This window comes from Psammomys obesus, unplaced genomic scaffold (genome assembly GCF_907164565.1).
Source record: "Psammomys obesus unplaced genomic scaffold, mPsaObe1.curated_primary_1811, whole genome shotgun sequence".
Lineage (NCBI taxonomy): Eukaryota > Metazoa > Chordata > Mammalia > Rodentia > Muridae > Psammomys > Psammomys obesus.
The window spans coordinates 1,906,473-1,926,313 of NW_026587759.1; the positions used below are offsets into that span (position 1 = coordinate 1,906,473).

At 37.2% G+C, this 19,841-nt stretch overlaps 1 protein-coding gene across 1 annotated transcript in view; it reads left to right on the forward strand.

The window, feature by feature from the left end:
- Nucleotides 1-19,841, forward strand: part of Mctp1 (multiple C2 and transmembrane domain containing 1) — a 570,389-nt gene that overhangs the window by 338,582 nt on the left and 211,966 nt on the right. Inside the window, exon 6 of the mRNA XM_055604040.1 lies at nt 919-957. Within this exon, the coding sequence (XP_055460015.1) occupies nt 919-957 (39 nt within the window). The remainder of the gene's footprint in view (nt 1-918; nt 958-19,841) is intronic.

Consider the following 19,841-nt stretch of genomic DNA (forward strand, 5'->3'; position numbering starts at 1 on the left):
TTTATGAGGCATTTGTGCTTTCTAGAAGGGATCTGCTCCGTAGGAAGTTCTGATGAAAGAGATGAAGCTCTGGACATGATGCAATCTACTAACACAGACAGGGCAAGCTTTGCCCCAAACATTCCCTACACTTCAGCTGTCTTAACGACAACTTGAAGACATGATAGGGAAAAGAGCATCTAGGTACTTATGGAAAACGGTTAATAGTGAATGGGAGAATTATTTAAATTTGAGAAGGCTTTATTGTTTAATTTATGCAAAACCAAGAAACGAATAAGCTTAAACTCTCATAACTACTCTCTAGAATATCAATTAAAACATTTAGCCAAGCAGACCTCTCACTATGACATAAGCAGTAAGAAACAATAAAGCAGTCTTTTTCTTCATTTAAACATTGTATACAATGATACAGTTAAAATTAACTAAATGCATAAATGTTCCTAAAATGTGGCCAAAGCAACAGGCTTTGGATGAAGATTGAAAAAAAAAATGTTAGATACCCAATTAAGTCAAGTGTATCCTTAATGCTACCTACAAATGGGACATCCTGAAACGCAAATTGTTTTTGTAATTAAGAATTAACTAATTCCAATCCAATTCCAATCCTTCTATTATATTTAAAAATACACTGTCTTATATATTCATACAAATAATGTAAATGAACTCTCACCAGAATGATAAAGGTTTCTATCTTTCTTTCTCTTTCTCTCTCATCTTGTGTGTATGCTTGTGTGGTGTGTGTGTGTGTGTGTGTGTGTGTGTGTGTGTGTGTGTGTAGCAGTCTTGTCTCATATAGTTGTTGCTGAAAACATTTTGCTATTTAAAGAGCTAATAAATGTTACATTTCCCCTAAAAGAACAATGGCTGCCCTGTTCTGTACTGGATGAGAGATAATGAAATGCTTTATTTCATTTGCAGACAATGCTAATGAGGAAGAGTTGGAAAAGATCCAGTAAGGTAATTCTTAGCATGTGATCTTCAGCTTTCCTTGTTGAGAAGACTTTTAGCCGCTTTTCCAAATTCCTCTCATCCCCTTCCAAGCTGTTCCAAAAAGTTTCATCATGCTGGTTGCTCTTTTTTTTCTCCCCATAATCTTTAAGCAAACCATGCGCCGCTTTCCGAGTCAGTAGAAAGCTCACTGGTCCCGGCACTCACACCATTCTCTTGCTGCTCTCCGGTCACTCTTCAGCCTCATTCTCAGCATCGGTCTCTCTGTGTGCACAACAGGGTCTACAAAATCACCCTACTCCAGGACAAAGTGATGAGACTGGGGCAGCGACAACTCCAGACACAAGTAGCCATGAAACTTTCTGGTTTATTAATAGAAAACTGAGTTTTGGGCCTTCTAAACTCTACAGTCCTGGTGTAGAGGACTGTACACGCTGAGGACAGCTCTCCCCTAGCACCTCTCACTGCCAGAAGGAGAGGAACAGTGGCTCCAGAAATGCACTGAGCTTTCCATATACCTCTTAAGGCACACACTAAGCTTTTAGTATCTGTGTCCATGGCACCACTCTCGAACATAAATATCAAGATAAAAATTGATTTTTTTATATGACTGTGATTTGAAATGAACCATATTTCCTTGGTTAAAATGATATTTATTTGAATTTTTACTTAAAAGTTCAATATTACTCTTAATAGCTTTGATTTTTTTAGACCCTGGAACAGTGGCAATCTTTCTTCTTCCATTCTGATCAAACCATGCTGTTACTTAAGTTGTTATTCAATTTCATCATTTTCCTTTTCTTTTTTTTTTTTTTTGGAAATTAAGAAAGTATGTATAATAAGTGTTGTTTCCTGTCTGCTCTGATGTCTTAATCTGTTTTATAATGTTAGCTACTCTCCAGTTCTTACACTGCTGAAAACCAAGGGATAATGCCCCAAAAGATCATCACTCAAAAGCACACACTGGAGAATGATGCTCAATATTTCTGAGAGCTCACTGTGCTTTCATTAAGCAATAAAGCTTCAAGTACTCTTCGAGAAATGTTGGATTGTTCATCTTTGTAACTGTGCTTTAGAATTAATAGTATATTAAAAGGGTGTTGATTTAAAAATATGCATAAAACTTTCCCATCCTGTGTCTCTATGATGATATTTTTGTGTTAAAACCTACTAACCCATGAATAGTTAGCAGCAGTCCTTCTTTCAAATTAGTTTAACTAGAACTGGATATTACATAGTGTTTGGCATTAATTGATATGAATCTTGTTGAAATACAAAAGAGAGAATAGAAGTATTGTTTGGGGCTGTGTGTATTGGTTGGCACCTGAGATCCCAGCACCTAAGAGGCCGCAGGAAGAAAACAAAGGGCCACCACAAGCTTCAGAGGAGGGCTCATGCTAACATGTACTGGATGGATGGATGGATGGATGGATGGACGGACGGACGGACGGACTCAGGAATAGATAGATTCTAAGAGATTTATTTCTGCAAATTAAACTTAATGATAACATAAAAATAAATCTACATAATTCCCTTAAAACTATAAAAAGTTTAAATGAATAATAAATATATTATTTCCATTATTTTTATATTTAAAATTCTTGGTGCTTTATAATTATTTATTAGTTTAAACTTTGAAAGTTTGCCACGCAGATGCAAAATGCCTATGTCTAAATATAACCTGTCGAGTGCTCTTCTGAGCACTCGACAGGTTATATTTAGTGCAAGTGTTAATATTGAGCTGAGGGATATAAATGATTTAAAATCAGTCCACTCATTCTGTTTTTATCATGAGAACATAATGAACACTCATTATTCATTCAGATTTTTACTGTATCTTAAAAACACTTTCCATATTTGCTAGATACAATGTTATACTTTAAATATCCTTTTAATATACTTTAAATGTGGAAACTTGCACATTTCTAATTATTACCTACTCCACTGGTCTCCACACACCCCACGCTGACACTGTTCCTGAATCCTTTCCTCCCGGGAGCTGCTTCTAAGAACTAAGAGATAAGTAATCAAGTTAGGTGGGTTTAGGATTTGTTGCTGTTTCCCTGAAATGTACTGTCCTTCTAAGGCTTTCTCTTAAAACCTGTGTCCTAGTAGGGCGAACTCATCCATTGATTTTAGAAAGAATATACGTGAGTCATACTTAAATACAAGTATTGATAATTTTAGCAGTTGTTTTTATAGTATATAACTGTGCTCACCATTGAATTTTTTATAGACATGAATCATTTTCTTCTCTGGAGTCTCATTTACAGGAATGAAATCTCCTCTCATCTTCATGGCAGGACTTTAATCTGAAGCTTGTCCTTGAGCATTAAGGGTGAAAAAAAAAATATATATATATATAAGCATCAAGCCTTCCTAGTAAAGATTCAGTGCATAGCCAGACATTGTTATTCAAGGTTTTCTGTGGCTTGGAGCTTTTCTTCTGGAAGTAATCTAAATACCAACACAAATAGGAGAGGACTTGGCTAATAGTGCCTTTGTAACATGTACATGAGGTGAAATAGCTCGTGGAATTTTCTATCATCTAAATATCTGCTTGTCGTTTCACTATCTCGCCTTTATGTGGTGAGTTTTTTATTCATGTTTGGCTACCACAGTTCTGCCAATAATAAGTTCTCTCATGAAAATATTTGGGGTACTCACATGTTGTGAGATAGAATTTACTACCAAAATAATAGGACAATGCTCCTGAGGACAGAGGCATCAGAAATGTTATTCAAGACAAGTTATTTTTGTGAGTACAACTGTTTTCACATTATAAAAAGTAGAGAAAATACACATGTTCCTGTGCAAAGCAAGATGTAGAAATATGGGCTCGATTTTAATTGCATGCAAATCAGCAAATAGACTAAAGTCCACAATATCTCCCTTTCTGGATGTAGCAACATCCACTAATACGCTCATTGTAGTTACTAACTACACTTTCTATCATTTTAAGTTCTCTCTCACAATTATTGGAATAGAAGTGTTATTTTAGGAAGAAAAGAAAATCAACATCTCCCTACACTCGGACAGTGAGGTAATTATCCAGGTCAAAGTGTTACATTTATGTAACAAAATCCATTTTGGCAGAGGAGTTGCAGTCCTTTGAGTTACTTCAGTACTTTCTTCAGAAGAAGAAGCTTATCATTGATGATTTATTTAAGGTGAAATTATTCATCAAGAAAACTTCACGAACTCAGAAGAGAAGGTTTATATCTATTTTGTACATAAGTGTTGTGGAGTCAAAGGAGAAATGGAAATTAAATAGTGAAATAATTGTCCCTGTTAACTGGCTACAAGTTTTCTCAGTTTTCACATGTCGGTGTTTTAACCCAGAGGAAAGAGTTTTTCTGTGGTTATGATGAGTAAAACTAAACAAGTTACTGCTACCCATGTTTGTGGTTTAAGCAGAATTATGATTGCAAGTCATCCTGTACATATAGTGAGACTTATCTCACATAAAAAATAATAAACATATGTCTTCAATAAATGACTTCCATTGTCTGAAGAATGCTATGGCAGGGGCCTCTCCTCCAGCTGAAGCATGACGGGAAGTAAAAGGCTGAGAGTCAGACGCACTTTTCTTTGTAGGTGTGGCTTCTGATAGGTTGCCCATGTCCCAGTGGGTGGCCACGCCCATGTGCTTATGGCCGACGCCAGATAGAGCTTGTGGGATATTAATTTAAAAAAAAGAAAGACAGGAAAAGAAGTTGGGAGGGAGTGTTGGGACAGTTCTAGAGGCATCTGAGGGTAGGTAGGCAGTGAGTGGTGGCAATGATCAAAATACATTGTATACATGTGTGAGGTTTTCAAATAGCAAATCAAAATATTATTTAAAAAAGAAAATGCTACTTTAATCATGTAGAAATATGCATGTCAAAATCCTAACTACAACAATTTTTAATTGTTTTCTTTAAAATTCTGTTTTTTGGATAATATAAATTATTGTCATGGTATCTCATTACCAATCTTCTGTTACTTGACAAGCTATATCTCTTTTAGCAATAAGTCTTCTTATAAAGATTTTATTAAATCACTTATCATGATTTTAATGAAATATGAAACACTTTATCCATTGGTTGAATGAAACCATTTTAATAAGACTGCTGGCAAAGATTTCATTAATTTACACTAGGGAACACTGTGCTCCCTAAGACTGCAGGGCACAGTTAAACTGGCGCCTTGCATGACATATTAAAAATGCATCAGTGACTTGTAAATGCTTTAAGTAAGGGGACAGAAAGAGATTAACATGTTTTTAAGAATCACACATAGTCAGACATAATGAAAAGATATTACTTAACAATTTTCAGGTTCTTTCTACTAAGACTGATAAACACGTGGTTTTGCAGAAGAGAAAAAAGTTGTAAAATGTGAAAACTATTGGTAGGAACTTTCTCAGCTATAAGTGAGTACAATGCTTTTACTTTAGCATACCATTAATAATTACATGCATATGTCTTTGGAAATGTTTACATGTTTTTAAGGATGCAAATGTTTATTTTAGATTCCTTACTTTGGTAATATTTTTATTCACAACTCTTTTTAGAAATATTATAAAATAATATTCAGAATTGATCTGACTTGATCTGAGATTCAAAAATGTAACAGTAAACAAATGGTGAACAGCGGTGAGGAGTTCTGTTATACAGCATATATTTGGACCTCGGTTGCTAGCGGTTACCAAGTTTATTTATTTTCTAAATATTATATATTAGCATGATATTTCATTATCCCACAAAGTACATGGATCCATAGTTAGCTCTTATATTGAAATGATTTTTCTTGATGTTTTGACAGTATTTCCCTATATCTATATAAAATTAGATTTTATGTATTTTAATTCATAATGACAGAGACTTGTTATAACCATGACATTACATTTATTTGACTGCTTTTGAAGGACTTACAAATTCAGTGGCTCTTTCTGGAGAAAATATTGATGATCTGGTATGAAGTCAAGGGATAAAATATAATACTGAGAAAAAGATGGAACCCCTAAGTTTTGGTACCAAATCTAAGATGTTTATTGCATGATTGCCAATTGAATTTTGCTTCCTGGTTATATTAACAAAATGCCAACCAGTTTCGCCATGATCCTTCCTGAGCTGATTAGAAGGGGGACACTAATATATCCTACCCTAGGTCAGTGGAGCAGAAGGTTGTCACCTAGATTTGATTGGCATCATAATGGAAGAATAGATGATAGGTAGTGAGGATGGATAGATGCATGGATGGATGGATAGATAGATAGATAGATAGATAGATAGATAGATAGATAGATAGATAGATAATAGACAGATAGATATAGAAAGATAGGTTACAAAGAAATTTATTCATTTTAAGAACTTAATACTCAAATGAAAACAATTCATAAATTTGCAAGGACTTTACTACCAAAATCCTAGTTGACATGGTTATTCAAAGTCTTAGTCAATATACTAAATATTTTTTTTCTAAGAAGGAAGCATTCCATGACCATGACTTTCATGAACAATGATTATCTGACCAGAAAACTTTATGTAACTGAATTGCTTATGAACTTGCAAATTTTTTCAATGCTTAAATGCCCAAAATAGCACCAATGAAAGGAAATTGTAATTGTACGTATTAAAACAGGTACATGTAATCTAGATTGTTGACCTTATTCTGACACTTAAATTTTAGGATTGCAGCTTGTAAACGTTTTTATTTCCTTGAAAAAGGGATGAAATTAGAGCTGTACTTAAGCTGTGAAAATACACTGCTTAGGCTGAGAACAGAGTGTTCTTTCATTGTTCTAGCTGTCCCTAAGCTTAAGCCTGGAAACTTCTAGCCTCCATAAAATTTAATCTTCTATAACCCTAACATTGAAGCTCCAGCTTCCAGACTACCTGCTAACCAAGGCCTGACCAGTGGCTAGAATGTTATAGCCACTGAGACTTACTGCTGAATAAACATATCATTTCTAGCTCTTTCTGAACTCTTGCTGGCTAGCTCAACTCAGCTGTTTTGGCCCAAACTCCTCTGCAAAGCTGACTGATTCATTCTGGCTTCTCTCAGCTTCTGAGTGAATTGTCCTGCTTGGCCTCAAACTAGCTCTGGCATCCTGTTCTAATATTCCAGCTCCTTCTCATTCTCTGTCTCATTCTGTCTTCCCCTGTGTTTGTCTAGCTTGTTCTCCCTGCAACTTGACTCTGTAAAACTGCTACACAGCATCCACATTACCCACTACCACTGCTGCTGCTAACTACTACTGCTATTCTACTAGTACTGCTACCGATACTGCTAACTACTGCTGCTATTACTACCCTACCACTCCTCCCTCCCTGCGCTGCTCTTGAGTAGCCTCTCTTTCCTGTACTGTTCTAGTAAGAGTTGGACATATCCTATCTCGGTCTCATTCTGTCATCTCTTTCTGTGATTCATCACTTCGTTTGCCCCTCAATTAGACAGCACTTTCAAACATGGCTGCTTTCCCCTATTTCGTTGTTTGGGAATAAAGGTGTGTACTGAGGACATGTCTGTATTCCCGCCAGATCGTACTGTAAGCCAGGGCATGTCTTCTTTCCAGCTGGATCACAGAGACCTAGAGTAATCCTTACTCTAACCAGTAACAAAATCCTAAAAGATTTTTGTGATTTATTTTATTATACTTTGAAAGTTATTGTCTTTATTTTTAAATGTACTTTTATTTTCCTGAAAAAATATTTTCCAAATTTTTATTTTTTTAAAATATGAATTAAATTTAGACTTATAGTTTGATTTTTCATGTTTGAAAAGAAATTTACTTATAGTGTAAAAATACTTTGAAAGCCAAAATACACCTAAATCATATTTGTATTATTTACCAGTGGATCTTGGTAAGATAATACGTTAGAAATCTTAATAGAATCAGTTCAGCCATTCATTATTCAGGTTCATTTTGATGTTTGTCTTTTATCAACTTGAAGTCTGTGTTTTTGTTCAATTTTCTTTAAATGTTGATTTATAACTTTAGCACTTTCATTCTGCTGCTTTCCCTCACTTTGCGTTCTCTTGTCTTGATGGACACTGAAGTGTTACTTTAATATGTACATAATGATTTCACTCAAGGCTTCTCTGGAATTCACAATCGGTTCGTGCTCTCCAAATTAAAATCAGTACTTTTGTTTAGGACGCATAATGCCAGCATTTTGTTGTTACTGCTGGACTATTATTGTGGTAGTGGTAGTTATTATTCTTATTGCTGTTGTTATTGTTTATTGTTGTCTTTATTGTTTTATTCTTGTTGTTATTGGTGTTATTTTGTTGTTATTGGTACTGATGATTACTTTTGTTGCTATTAATATTGTTGCTATTGTTATTTTTGTTATTGTTTTTGTTATTATTGTTGTTACCAATAATAACTACTCCTAGGTTGGTCTATTGAAAATTTTATATTAATTCAGAGCAATAAATGGCACTAGAAGCTACATGGAAATTAAACTGTTTCACTTGAAATAAAAGCCTAAATTTACATAAGAATGTGGGTTGTAAAATGAACTGTAAATTGGAGCTGATGAGTGATAGAAATAATTAAACATGGCATAAAAAGTATAGCCTAGGGACTAGGATAGATCTAAATATATCTAATAGGTTTTTTTTTTTCAAACCTAAATCTTTAGCATTAACCCACCCCCACCACCAAATTCATGAGTATCTTTTTTTTTTTCTTTGTATACTAAGCTGGCAATTAGGTAACCACCCTGTGCTTTCAGCTGAGGAACACTGCAAAATACGCCGTTAGTACAGCGTCATGGTCAGTCACATGACTCTACCCAAACTTTAAATGAGTTAATACTGCTTTTAAATATTTGCTTGATGCTGGATTTATAGGTAAAAGTTTTTCCACTTAGCTAACACATGCCTTAAGATTGAAATTCACTTAGATATATAACTTTTGATACTGCCTCAACTTATGTACTGTGAGACCACTTATACCATTAGGCTCCCAGACTTAATTATTCAAATGTGATATTTAAAATTCATCTCACATGCTACTAAGTATGCTGATCAATTTCTTAAATATTTATAAATCAAAGTGAAGAGAAATAATGATTAAAAAAAACATGCAAGTTCTCTAAAATTCAGGAGATTCTTCAAGTTAAAGAATAAATTAATGAGCCAGAAAGATAGTTCAGTGGGTAAAGGCGCTTTCTCACAGGGTCTCTGACCTGTAAATCTACTCCAAATCCCACAAGGTAACAGGAAAATACTGCCTCCTGACTCAACACACATACGCGCACACGCACGCACACTGACTTCATGACTAAGCATCTCCTCGTTGATGTGGGGAGTGAAGAAGGCAAAGCAAGTCATCTATTCAAGAAAAGAAACTCTAGTTTCTAAATATCTACAATGTCTTGATGTCTGATTTTTACCTTTCTGTTATGCTTTGCTTTTGTTTTAGTTTTGATAGTAATTAAGTACTCTCATAAATATTTCAAATTATAGCTAAAACCCCATGACTTCATTATAACTGATACTCAGGGAAAGAAGAAAACTGTATAGTCCAACAAAAAAGTAATTTAAACTTGTTTAAAAAGTAATTTGTGCTGAGGATGTAGCTTAGTGCTCAAGTTAATGTAATCATTTGCATTCTCTACATTGTATCATACTAAGAAATTTTATACAGAATTTAATTAGGTACATGTTTTAGTAAGAATTCTGCTTCTGTATCTTAAAACAATCTCATAATCTATGATTAGCACAATTCTTTTACTAAAAGAAGCAATGTTGTTTACTTCATTGGAAATATTACAATGTGCTAAAGTACTTATATTTTCTGTCATGAAACATCAGACTCAGCTTTTAATGAGCTGTTAAGAACAAAGAGATAAGTGAACTCTAAAACTATAGAAAAACATCTTCCCACTTTGTTCTCATTGATTGATTTAGGAAAGACAAAAAAGTCACTGATTCAAGAAAAGGAACTAGATTTTCCAAATATTTCAAATGTCTGGAGGTTTGACTTTTGCCTTTGGGTTTGCTTTGATTTTGTTTTGTTTTAATTTTGATGGTAATTAAGTACTTTTAAAAACAATTCAAAATTTAGCTAAATATTTGTTTGTTTTTAGGAACTCTCAGAAAATGAAGTGTTTGGATCTTACTTCTCTGTGCAGTCTTTCTTTTGGAGGGTAATGTTGAAATAATTTAATATTAATATTTGTGAGTTTTTGTTCTGGATAGTTATTGAAAATTTAATGTAAGTTAAGAACATTGGTTCTTAAAGCTGGCTCACAGATAAATGTATTCATTTTCCTTCTTTACTGATATAATTCTAAGCCATCTGAACAAATCTTTTGTGTCCTCCCTTTAAAAATACTGATACTTTTATGCCTTTGAAGGCATGTCTTTACGCTGTCCTTTGCACGAACAAGTTTATTCAGGGTTTAAGCACTGTAGTTACAGAGACCTCCCAGGAATAGACGGTTCCCTATGGGAGGTATAGGGACGCTCTTTTTCCCTCGGTTCACAAAAAGTTGGCTTTTATTAAAGCGACCATTAGCACATCTCGGAGGTATAGCAGAAATTGTCGTTGCTATTGCTTTTATTGTAAAGATTGCAGACAACACATCCAGCAGAACTACAGCAATTCTCCATTGTTCTTTCTTTGAAAATTATGAGTTAGTTAACATTAACTCTGCTTCTGATTTAAGTGAAAATAATAGAAAATTTACATGGGATTTGTTTTAAACATCATTAGAATTTAACTTGGTCTTTGGTGACTTCCACTTGGATCTCTTATGTAGCGCATTATGCACAACACTCATATACTAGGTTATTACCAGGACCCTCTGCTACTGCACCTTTAAGACTCTCCCTGAGCTGGGTACAGTGGCACTCACCTATATTCCCTGCACCCCAGGAGGCAGAGGCAGGCGGATCTCTCTGAGTCTGAGGCCAGCCTGATCTACAAAGCGAGTTCAGGATAGCCAAGGCTACACAAAGAAACCCTGTCTTGAAAAAAAAAATAGAAAAGGAAAAAAACAAAAACACTGTCCCTGAAGCATCAACATGAAACTCTTCTTCCTCGCCTAAGGACGTCTTTGTGCCATTCAGTCAGGGCTGTCTCTTCTTACCTCAGTGAGGTTTCTCATATCCCTATACTGTCATTTCCCAAACCCCTGAGTTTCATTTTCCCCTTCTTCTAAAACAACTGACATCCACTGTCTGTCCTCTCCCGTCTCCAGGTCTGCATGTATTGCTTATTTCTTCTCTACTGCCACTTAAGTGGGTCATTTTTTAAAAATCACAAAACAAAATTCCGTTCTCATCCTTCATATTAACTCTCCAAGATTCTTGGCACTAAGCCCAGTTTAGCTTATACACTGCTTCACTCACCCGGCACAGTGTATCATCTCACTGATCTGGAGGCAAAGATCCAACCAACTCCCTGCGTGAGTAGGGCCGCACTTCTTTGGGCACTGTTCTCTCCTAGCTCTCTGTAATTTTTTTATTGTGTTTTGTTTTGTTCTGTTGTGGTGTCATTATTCCAGGCTTCACATGAGATTCTATCTGTGCATATATCTCTATGTCTACATTTTGTTCAAGCAAATTAAAAAAGGTGAAACAGCCATTTAGCCCATGATTTTGTAGCAGTGACATTGCAGTGAAATTCTTACAGTCTTCACTCTTTGCGATTTTCCTTTCTTGCTTTCAGACTATATTTTTCCCTTTAGAATTTTAAGATTTGTGGTAGCATCTCTTCAACAAACACTGAGTTCCACCTTAAGCCCAGCGCTGACCAGTAGACCACCATAAGCCACATCCACTTATCCCTGCCTGCTCCGACACACACATCTTTTTATTGCAGACTTTTGTTGTTGTGAGCTTGTTTGAATGATTATAGTGTGCCGCTTCCTTTCTGCTGTCTTTACAGAAGGCGCCTTGACTAAGTCACTCTGTACATTTGCTGAAATAATCATTGTGCGTCTTGTGTGTTCATGTATTATCCGTGATTATAGAGGCTAACCTCTTTTTGAATCCGTAAATGGAAGAGGACTTTTTGCTTATTTGAGAGCATAATTTGGGACACTCATTCTGTGCCGAGTTTGTTCTCTGTGCTAAAAACATTCAGACAAGTAATTTAAAGTCAAGATTCACTGCTAGGACCAACTCTGTAATTACTGCCTTTTCCATGTTCCCATCTAAGGGGCTCTTTCAACACATTCCTGCTTTGCTGTTCCCAAATTAGTCTTTCACTTATCAGTGTTCTATTTGTTCTTTTCTTAATATTCCTCGGTAACCATTCTCCGTTTCTTGAAGTATCTGATTTTAGAACAACAAATGTGTAGGTTTAAATTACAGCTTTTTGGCACCCAGGATACAGTGATATCTATTCTGAGCACACAACACTGAGTGAGGGACAGATTATTGAACAACAGGCAAACTCTTTAAGGGACATTGATTTCACCAATGAGGAAATGAAGGCCCAGGGAAGTTATGTCATTTCCTAGAACAACCCAGAAGATATGACCAGGAACAACATTTTTCTCTTTGTGAATGCATAGAAAAAACAAACAAACAAACAAGTAGCAGCATTGGGTTGCTGACCAAGGAAAGGCCTTGTAAACAGTCTCTCAATTACTAGAGTCGCTTATTTGGCGTCACATTTACAAAACCTGATAATCTGTGATCCAATCGAGTTAGGATGAGAAATATCTCACATATATGCATCAAAAAATCACATTTTAGAGATATATATGAAAGATATATATGAAAGAATGTTTTCTTTGGAAATGTTTAAATATGCAAAAGATTCTAAAAAGCTCATAGAAAACCATAACATGGAGTGTGCAGTATGAAAATATTGTAAAACTCACTCACTCATAAGGTAACTTTAAAGTAAAAAGACATCTTTCTTCAGAGTCTAGTCAGCCAAGTACAGTCTTCTCTTAACAAAACAAATAAACAAAAACCTTCTCTTTGCAAAAGATGAAGATCATTACAGAAAACCACAATCAATCAAAATGCAGAGTTGTTGGACCTTTTCCAAAATGATATCTACCCACATAACTCCAATACCTAAGGCTTATGGGTCTTTGCAGAAGAAGGGACAGAGGATTGGAAAGTTTTCTGTGAGACTTATCTCCTAGAAATGTCAGAAACTATACCCATGATATCTCACTAACATGGCTGCCTATACATGACCTGAACAAGAATGGAACCAATGAACAACCTAATGTGGACAGGGGAAGCTCATGAGGCTTCAACTCTAGACAAAGAACAGGCAACTAAGGAATGCTGATAGCTGGAGAAATAGTCTTCCCCAGGGAAGAGCCCCCAATGGTTGTCCAGTGCCATTGGACAGCATTGAAAACATACACATGAGTAACATTGTAGAGACTGAGAAGCTTGTATTTATGTATTTAGGAGTATTTACACACACATACAGCAACATTTAAAGAAAAAGAGACTGAATTTGAGGTAGCATGAGGAACATATTAGAGGGTATGGAAGAAAAAAAGGATAAAAATAATAATTGTTTAAATTAATAAACTAGAGGCTGGAGAGAAGGCTCGGTAGTTAATAGTATGACTCCTTTTGCAAAGAATCCATGTTTGCATACCAGCGCCCACATCCCGCAGCGTCTAAGCCCTAGTAACGCTCTAGCAGACACAGAGAGCCCTCTTCTCTCCTTCATAGGGACTGTACTCACACGCCATGCTTGCATATCTGCACGCGCACACACACACAGACACACACACACACACACAGAGAGACACTTAAAAACTTTCAAAAGACACTAGTAAAAGAAAGAAAGAATGCACATGTGTTCTGTGAGGCAGTAAACTTCTGTCATTTGTGTTCTGAGGACCAATACACGTGTTCTAGAGGTGACAAATTAGTTATGTTGAGTCAATCCAAAACCCAATGAGAGCTTCCTTAGCTGGGATATTGGTACTGCTTATATCTTACTTTTCTTGAAATTGAAATAATGGGGAAAAAAGGCAAAAGTGACACAGAGGAATTCTAACTACTTCGAAGCACAATATTTAGAATTCATTGGGACACAGTATCTTAGGACAGGGCATTACACAGGATATTTAGCAGTTACCATGTTTCTCCTGAAAACAATAAAAATTATGGTAAGTCAAATCAGTTACTCTAATTAAGTCATAATTTTATTATAAACCTTTAGTTTCCAATGAAGCTAAATGTCTGTAATAGAACATTTCTTTCAAATATCTACCATGCTTTTGTTTCTTTCCAGAAATCTCCACCAAGCAGATAGCTAGATTCTGATGAGTTCATTGAGGAAACCACTTAATTGAAAGCACCGTAGTGGATTAAGGATTAAAACAGGAATATGCCAAGACAAACATAAAATGGAAGACAGATTTATAACAGGCAAAGAAGAGCAGTACAAAATGCACAATAGTTCAGAGTGGCATTAGGGCATACCTTGTGGTCGGTGCAGAGTGGTAACAGGCGGCCTTCTGGTCAGGGCAGAGTGACATCATCAGGGCATTCCTGTGGTCTGTGACATGATCAGGGCGTGCCTTATAGTCAGCACAGAGTGACATCATCAGGGCATGCCTTATGCTCAGGACAGAGTGATATCCAGGTGTGCCTTATGCCAAGGCAGAGTGACATTAGGGTGTGCCTTCTGGTCAGGTTAAGAGGTAATGTGTCAGGTGAAAGACTGCAGCAAAGGGGAAGAGGCGTCAAGCGTGTAACAGAAGAGGTATGTGCTCCAGCACTTAGATCATGGACAACTCAGGTGTGTAGCCGATGGATGTCCTCCCAGAAAAGGTCACTGATCATTCTATTTTACATATTAAAGTAAGACTCTTGAAATACTTATACATTTTATTTTAAGTTTTTAAAGAAAAGTCTTATAAATCAAGGGCTATTAGTTTTCTTTCCTATATCTTTGGTAAATATGCATAGATGTTTTAATATTGAGATATGGTTAAAATATATATGACCATTTTCTTTTGGGATGTACACAGAACATCACAATAAAGGTTTGAGACCTATTTGGCCATAGACTTTTACTATATAGTTAAAACCCCTTAAACATGATTAACTTCCTAACACCGTGTATTGTATGAAGAAGAAGTAAGAGAAAATTTAAAGATAAAAGCCAGGACTTTCTCTGAGGCATACAGTGGCTGTGAATCATCTTCAAACAAAGGATCTGGAACTTTATTACCAGAAAGACACTTTGTACCAGGCTGCGCAAAACTCTAGGGGCCTTCTGCAAGCAATCAGGCTTCGAGAGGGCGGACAACTGCAGAACAATCTGCTTGTTGGACCTGATCATCCAGCTGCAGTTCACCGGAGCAAACTCTGTAGGAGAAGGCCAGGGTAGCGCATGCCCCCGTGCCTGGGATTGAGATAATCATTGCCTCACCGCCTAGTTTTTGCAGCACAAAGCAGTTGTCCTGGGCTGGAGCTATCTTCTCTTTGTTGTGGCCTGTGGACCGTTTGATTAAATAAAAGCCTGTGCCGCCTCACTGCTGAAAATGACCAAAAAGAGCTGGCTCTATGCAAGGCTCATTTTAAGCCATAAGCAGTGCCTTTCTCTCCAGTCTTGCAGGGTCTGGGTCTCATATGGAAGGATTAGGATTTACACAGGTAACACAATCAGGGTAACAAAAGCCAATGGCCATTTGTACATATCAGAGAGCAGCCTGGACTGTTTCCTCAATCTACACAGATTGGTTTTGCTTTTATTTTTTAATCTGGATATTGACTAAGAGGATATATCCTGCTACTATTTGGTATTTTAAGTAATGGAATTAGTAACTCTTATTACGTATAATGAAAATATAGCTGTGCCTGCAATCTGTGTGGTAAAGTATACCTTTGATAGGCTTTAGAGGACAATATACAAACAGCTTTTATCTGCTTTACTGAATAACATGATCTTGAGTAAGTGGCAGCTGACTTATTTCCTTTAAGCCTCTAATTAGCCTTTCTCAATAACCAAGTTATATCTATCTACATGAAAGTCAAAGCAATTTGAAAACTTGTAACAATAAATCTTTTTGTGTCGTAAACTATTTAGGCTTCCTTTCTAAAGGGAGGAAAGAGAGGGGGAGAGGGAGGGAGAGAGAGAGAAAGAGGTAAATAAGCAATTTCAAATTAAAACCTCCGTCTTGGCAACCTCTACAGATTTGGCCTTTGGGCTCTGTTATTTTACCTTCAAAGAGATGCCTGTCATGACAAACAGTGTGTGAAACACCAGCGTCCATAGATGTTTCTCTACGCTTGCTTTTCAGTGTGATCTAGCCCAGGCTTCAGACTGTCTTGGTTCAGTTCTCCCTTGTGGTGAAGTAACTAAGGCCTGGGCTCTTCTCCCCTCCCTGGAGAACCCCTTTTCCAGCAGATGTGGAAACCTGATCACCCACCTCCTCCCACTGGTAACTTCCTCCAGAGCTTCCCCTCCAGTCCTCTCTGCCTCCCACTGCCCGCCCACAGCATCAGGAGGGAAGTGACCTCTGTTAGTTTGTTTTCTTTGGATGCTTTTGTGGATGTCAAAGGCACAAAAAGAAATGGAGTAAATCTCCATTAATAGATATTCTTTTTAAATTTTCATAAGACTTACTGCTGATGTGAAAGCACAATTGATCATTGTTGTCCATGTAACTTATTTTTCTTGAACCAGTCTTGGGAAAAAATATTTCCAGAAAAAGTATGGCATCAGATTGGGGGGGGGGGTGGAATTTTTTTCCTTACAATTTTTATTAATTACAGTTTATTCACTTTGTATCCCACCTATAGCTCCCTCCATCTTCCCTTCCTAATCCCATCTTCTCCCCCTCTTCTCCACCCATGCCCCTCCCCCAGTCCACTGATAGGGGAGGTCTTCCTCCCCTTCCTTCTGATCCTAGTCTATTAGGTCTCACCAGGAGTGGCTGAATTGTCTTACTCTGTGGCCTGGTGATGCTGCTTCCCCCTCAGGGGGAGGTAATTAAAGAGCAGGTCAATCAGTTCATGTCAGGGGGAGGTAATTAAAGAGCAGGCCAATCAGTTCATGTCAGAGACAGTCCCTGTTTCCACTACTATTGAACCCACTTGGACACTGAACTGCCATGGGCTACATCTGTGCAGAGGTTCTAGATTATATCTATGAATGGTCCTTGGTTGGAGTATCAGTCTCAGAAGAGACCCCTGTGCCCAGATTTTTTGGTTCTGTTGCTCTCCTTGTGGAGTTCCTGTCCTCCCCAGGTCTTACTATTTGCCACTTCTTTCCTAAGATTCCCTGCATCTGCCCAGAGTTTGGCTATAAGTCTCAGCATCTGCTTTGATATCCTGCAGGGGACCTCATGGAACTTAAAAGCTTCTGTAAAGGGAAGGACACTGTCAACAGAACAAAATGACAGCCTACAGATTAGGAAAGGATCTTCACCAACTCTAGCTGACAGAGGGCTAATATCCAGATTATATAAAGAACTAAGAAATTAAACAGCAACAAATCAGTTAATCCAATTAAAAATGGGGAACAGAACTAAACAGAGAATTCTCAATGGAGGAATATAGAGCGACAGAGAAACACTTAAAGAAATGTTCAACATCCTTAGTCATCAGGGAGATGCAAATCAAAGCGACCCTGAGATTTCACCTTACACCGATCAGAATGGCTAAGATCAAAAACTCAAGTGACAACACATGCTGGAAAGGTTGTAGAGAAAGGGGAACCTTCCTCCACTGCATGTGGGAATGTAAACTTGTACAACCACTTTGTAAATCAATCTGGTGCTTTCTCAGACAATCAGGAATAGCGCTTCCTCAAAATCCAGCTATACCACTCCTAGGCATATATCCAAAAGATGCTCAAGTACACAACAAGAGAATTCTTTCTGATACGTCTATTAACAAAACACTAAAACCATTCAGCAGGATCCATCAGCTTCTAATTCTTGCCAGGCAGTAGCAGCCACTGAAGACGAAGCAGCAGTGGGCACTTCACAGCTCGTTGGTGCTCGTGGCGCTGCGCTGCTAGAAATCTTCTGAGGAGTACTGACAATCGCCGACATACGTTTTAAAATTAATTTTACATGCTGTCCAAAACAAGAGTTTAGAGTGCTGCCCATTCATTCCCATCCAGAGCAGTGGCAGCCTGCTATCTCTTCCCTGGGCTGCAGAGCTTAGCTTCAGAGTCCTGATTGTCAAAATGCATAAGTGAGTGCCACAGATCATTTCACTGGCTTGCTCTGATCTTAAAGAAAGTGTGTGTTCTGGGGCTGAGGCCCTGTACTGAAAACCACTTCCTATCCAAACATCTTAGACCCATGAAAGGAAATCAGTCTTGATTTAAAATATAAAAAATAAAAAAGTAAATTAACATTATCTTTAAAGGCCAACTAGTCTTAAATTTGTAATAAAGCTACATATTATTGACTAATTATTTCAGACGTTGAAATTCATAGTATTATCTGACATGTTGATATTCTATATTAGCTCTAAAATTGCATGTTTACATTGGGACTGGCCCTCAAATACTGACAGGTAGGAGAATCACACACGATACATGTGATAAAGACTCCATTCTCCTACCCCCTTCCCAAATGAATTATATCCAGATAGGATCAGGCACATGAGTTTAAATAATTTTACTGCTAATAATTGATATCTAGTACCTTAAAAACTGAAGGATTATTTCTTCAACAATGGTCATAAATGTTGGCTCTCAGGCTGAGCTACGTCATCTTTTTACTTGTCCTCCTCTTTTCTTTCTCTGCGAAGCTTTCTCCTGCTCTAACAAGCACACTATTTACACTTTAAATAGCAAACCACTAGGTGCGACCTCATGCTCCTTCCTCCTTCCTGTTAGCTGCCCAGCACGTAGTTTTGGTTGGATATAGACTTCAACAAATGTGTATTGTTGAGACACATTCTATGCGAAAAATATTAACAAAGGGAGGTAACGAAAAAGTTTCTTAATTATTCAGTGGGCACCTACTTCTCTCTAAATTGTTCAAATATTCAAATGAGTCATTTCCTTGAGCAGTATATTTAAAGGCACCACTAAAGACTTTTAAAAGCATTAGCAATATCCATGCCAGAGAGGGGATAATAGTTATGATTACGTAAATAATAAGTGTGAGAACACATGTGAAAGCCAGTGTGCATATGAATGATGAAATGTTTAAATAGGGTCTCTCATATATGAGGAGGCATCAGAACCTCCCAGTGAGCTGAGCCCAACTCTCAGAGCGTCTGAGGCTGCCTCCCTCTGAAAGGACCTTGAATTTCTGATAACTTCCAGGCAGCACTGAGGCCCCTGATCTGTGGAACACGCATTTATAAAATGTGCTGTATAGAAACAGCAAATTTTTGAACTAGAACAAGTGACCAAAGGCACGCTGGCACATCAATGTTAGTATAAGGTTTCAGGATGCCTATAGCTGCGGAATTCTGCTCATCACCACCACGTCAGGGAGTTCCCCAAAAGCCTGGATTTTAGAAACAGGTAGGACTGACTGACTACTCAAGGAAAGTGAGGCTGCTGTGGTTTGTGGAGCATAGTTTTGTGCATGTTCATTCTACCTGCGCCCTGAAGAGTGTTCTTTATCTACACAGAACCACAGGTAACATTTTGAAAACAAGTACAGGAAAGGTGAATCCAAGAGGGGGGCCAACAGGCCAAACCACACAGAAATTTCTAGAAAGATGTGATTAGGGTCATCTCATCGTGGATGGTGGGTGGGAGGGAAACCATTTCAACCACTCCTGTGCATATATATGCATCATGTCCTGACATCCAACCAGTGTCGTGTTTAGGGTGAAAGTCCACATGCCCATGCTCTAAATCTTCCTAGACTGGACACAATAACTAATACAATGTAAGTGCTTTGTAGTTACATTGTTTAGAGAGTAATGACAAGAAAAGTTCCATACATGTTCGGTATGAAAGTGTTTTTTAATATGTC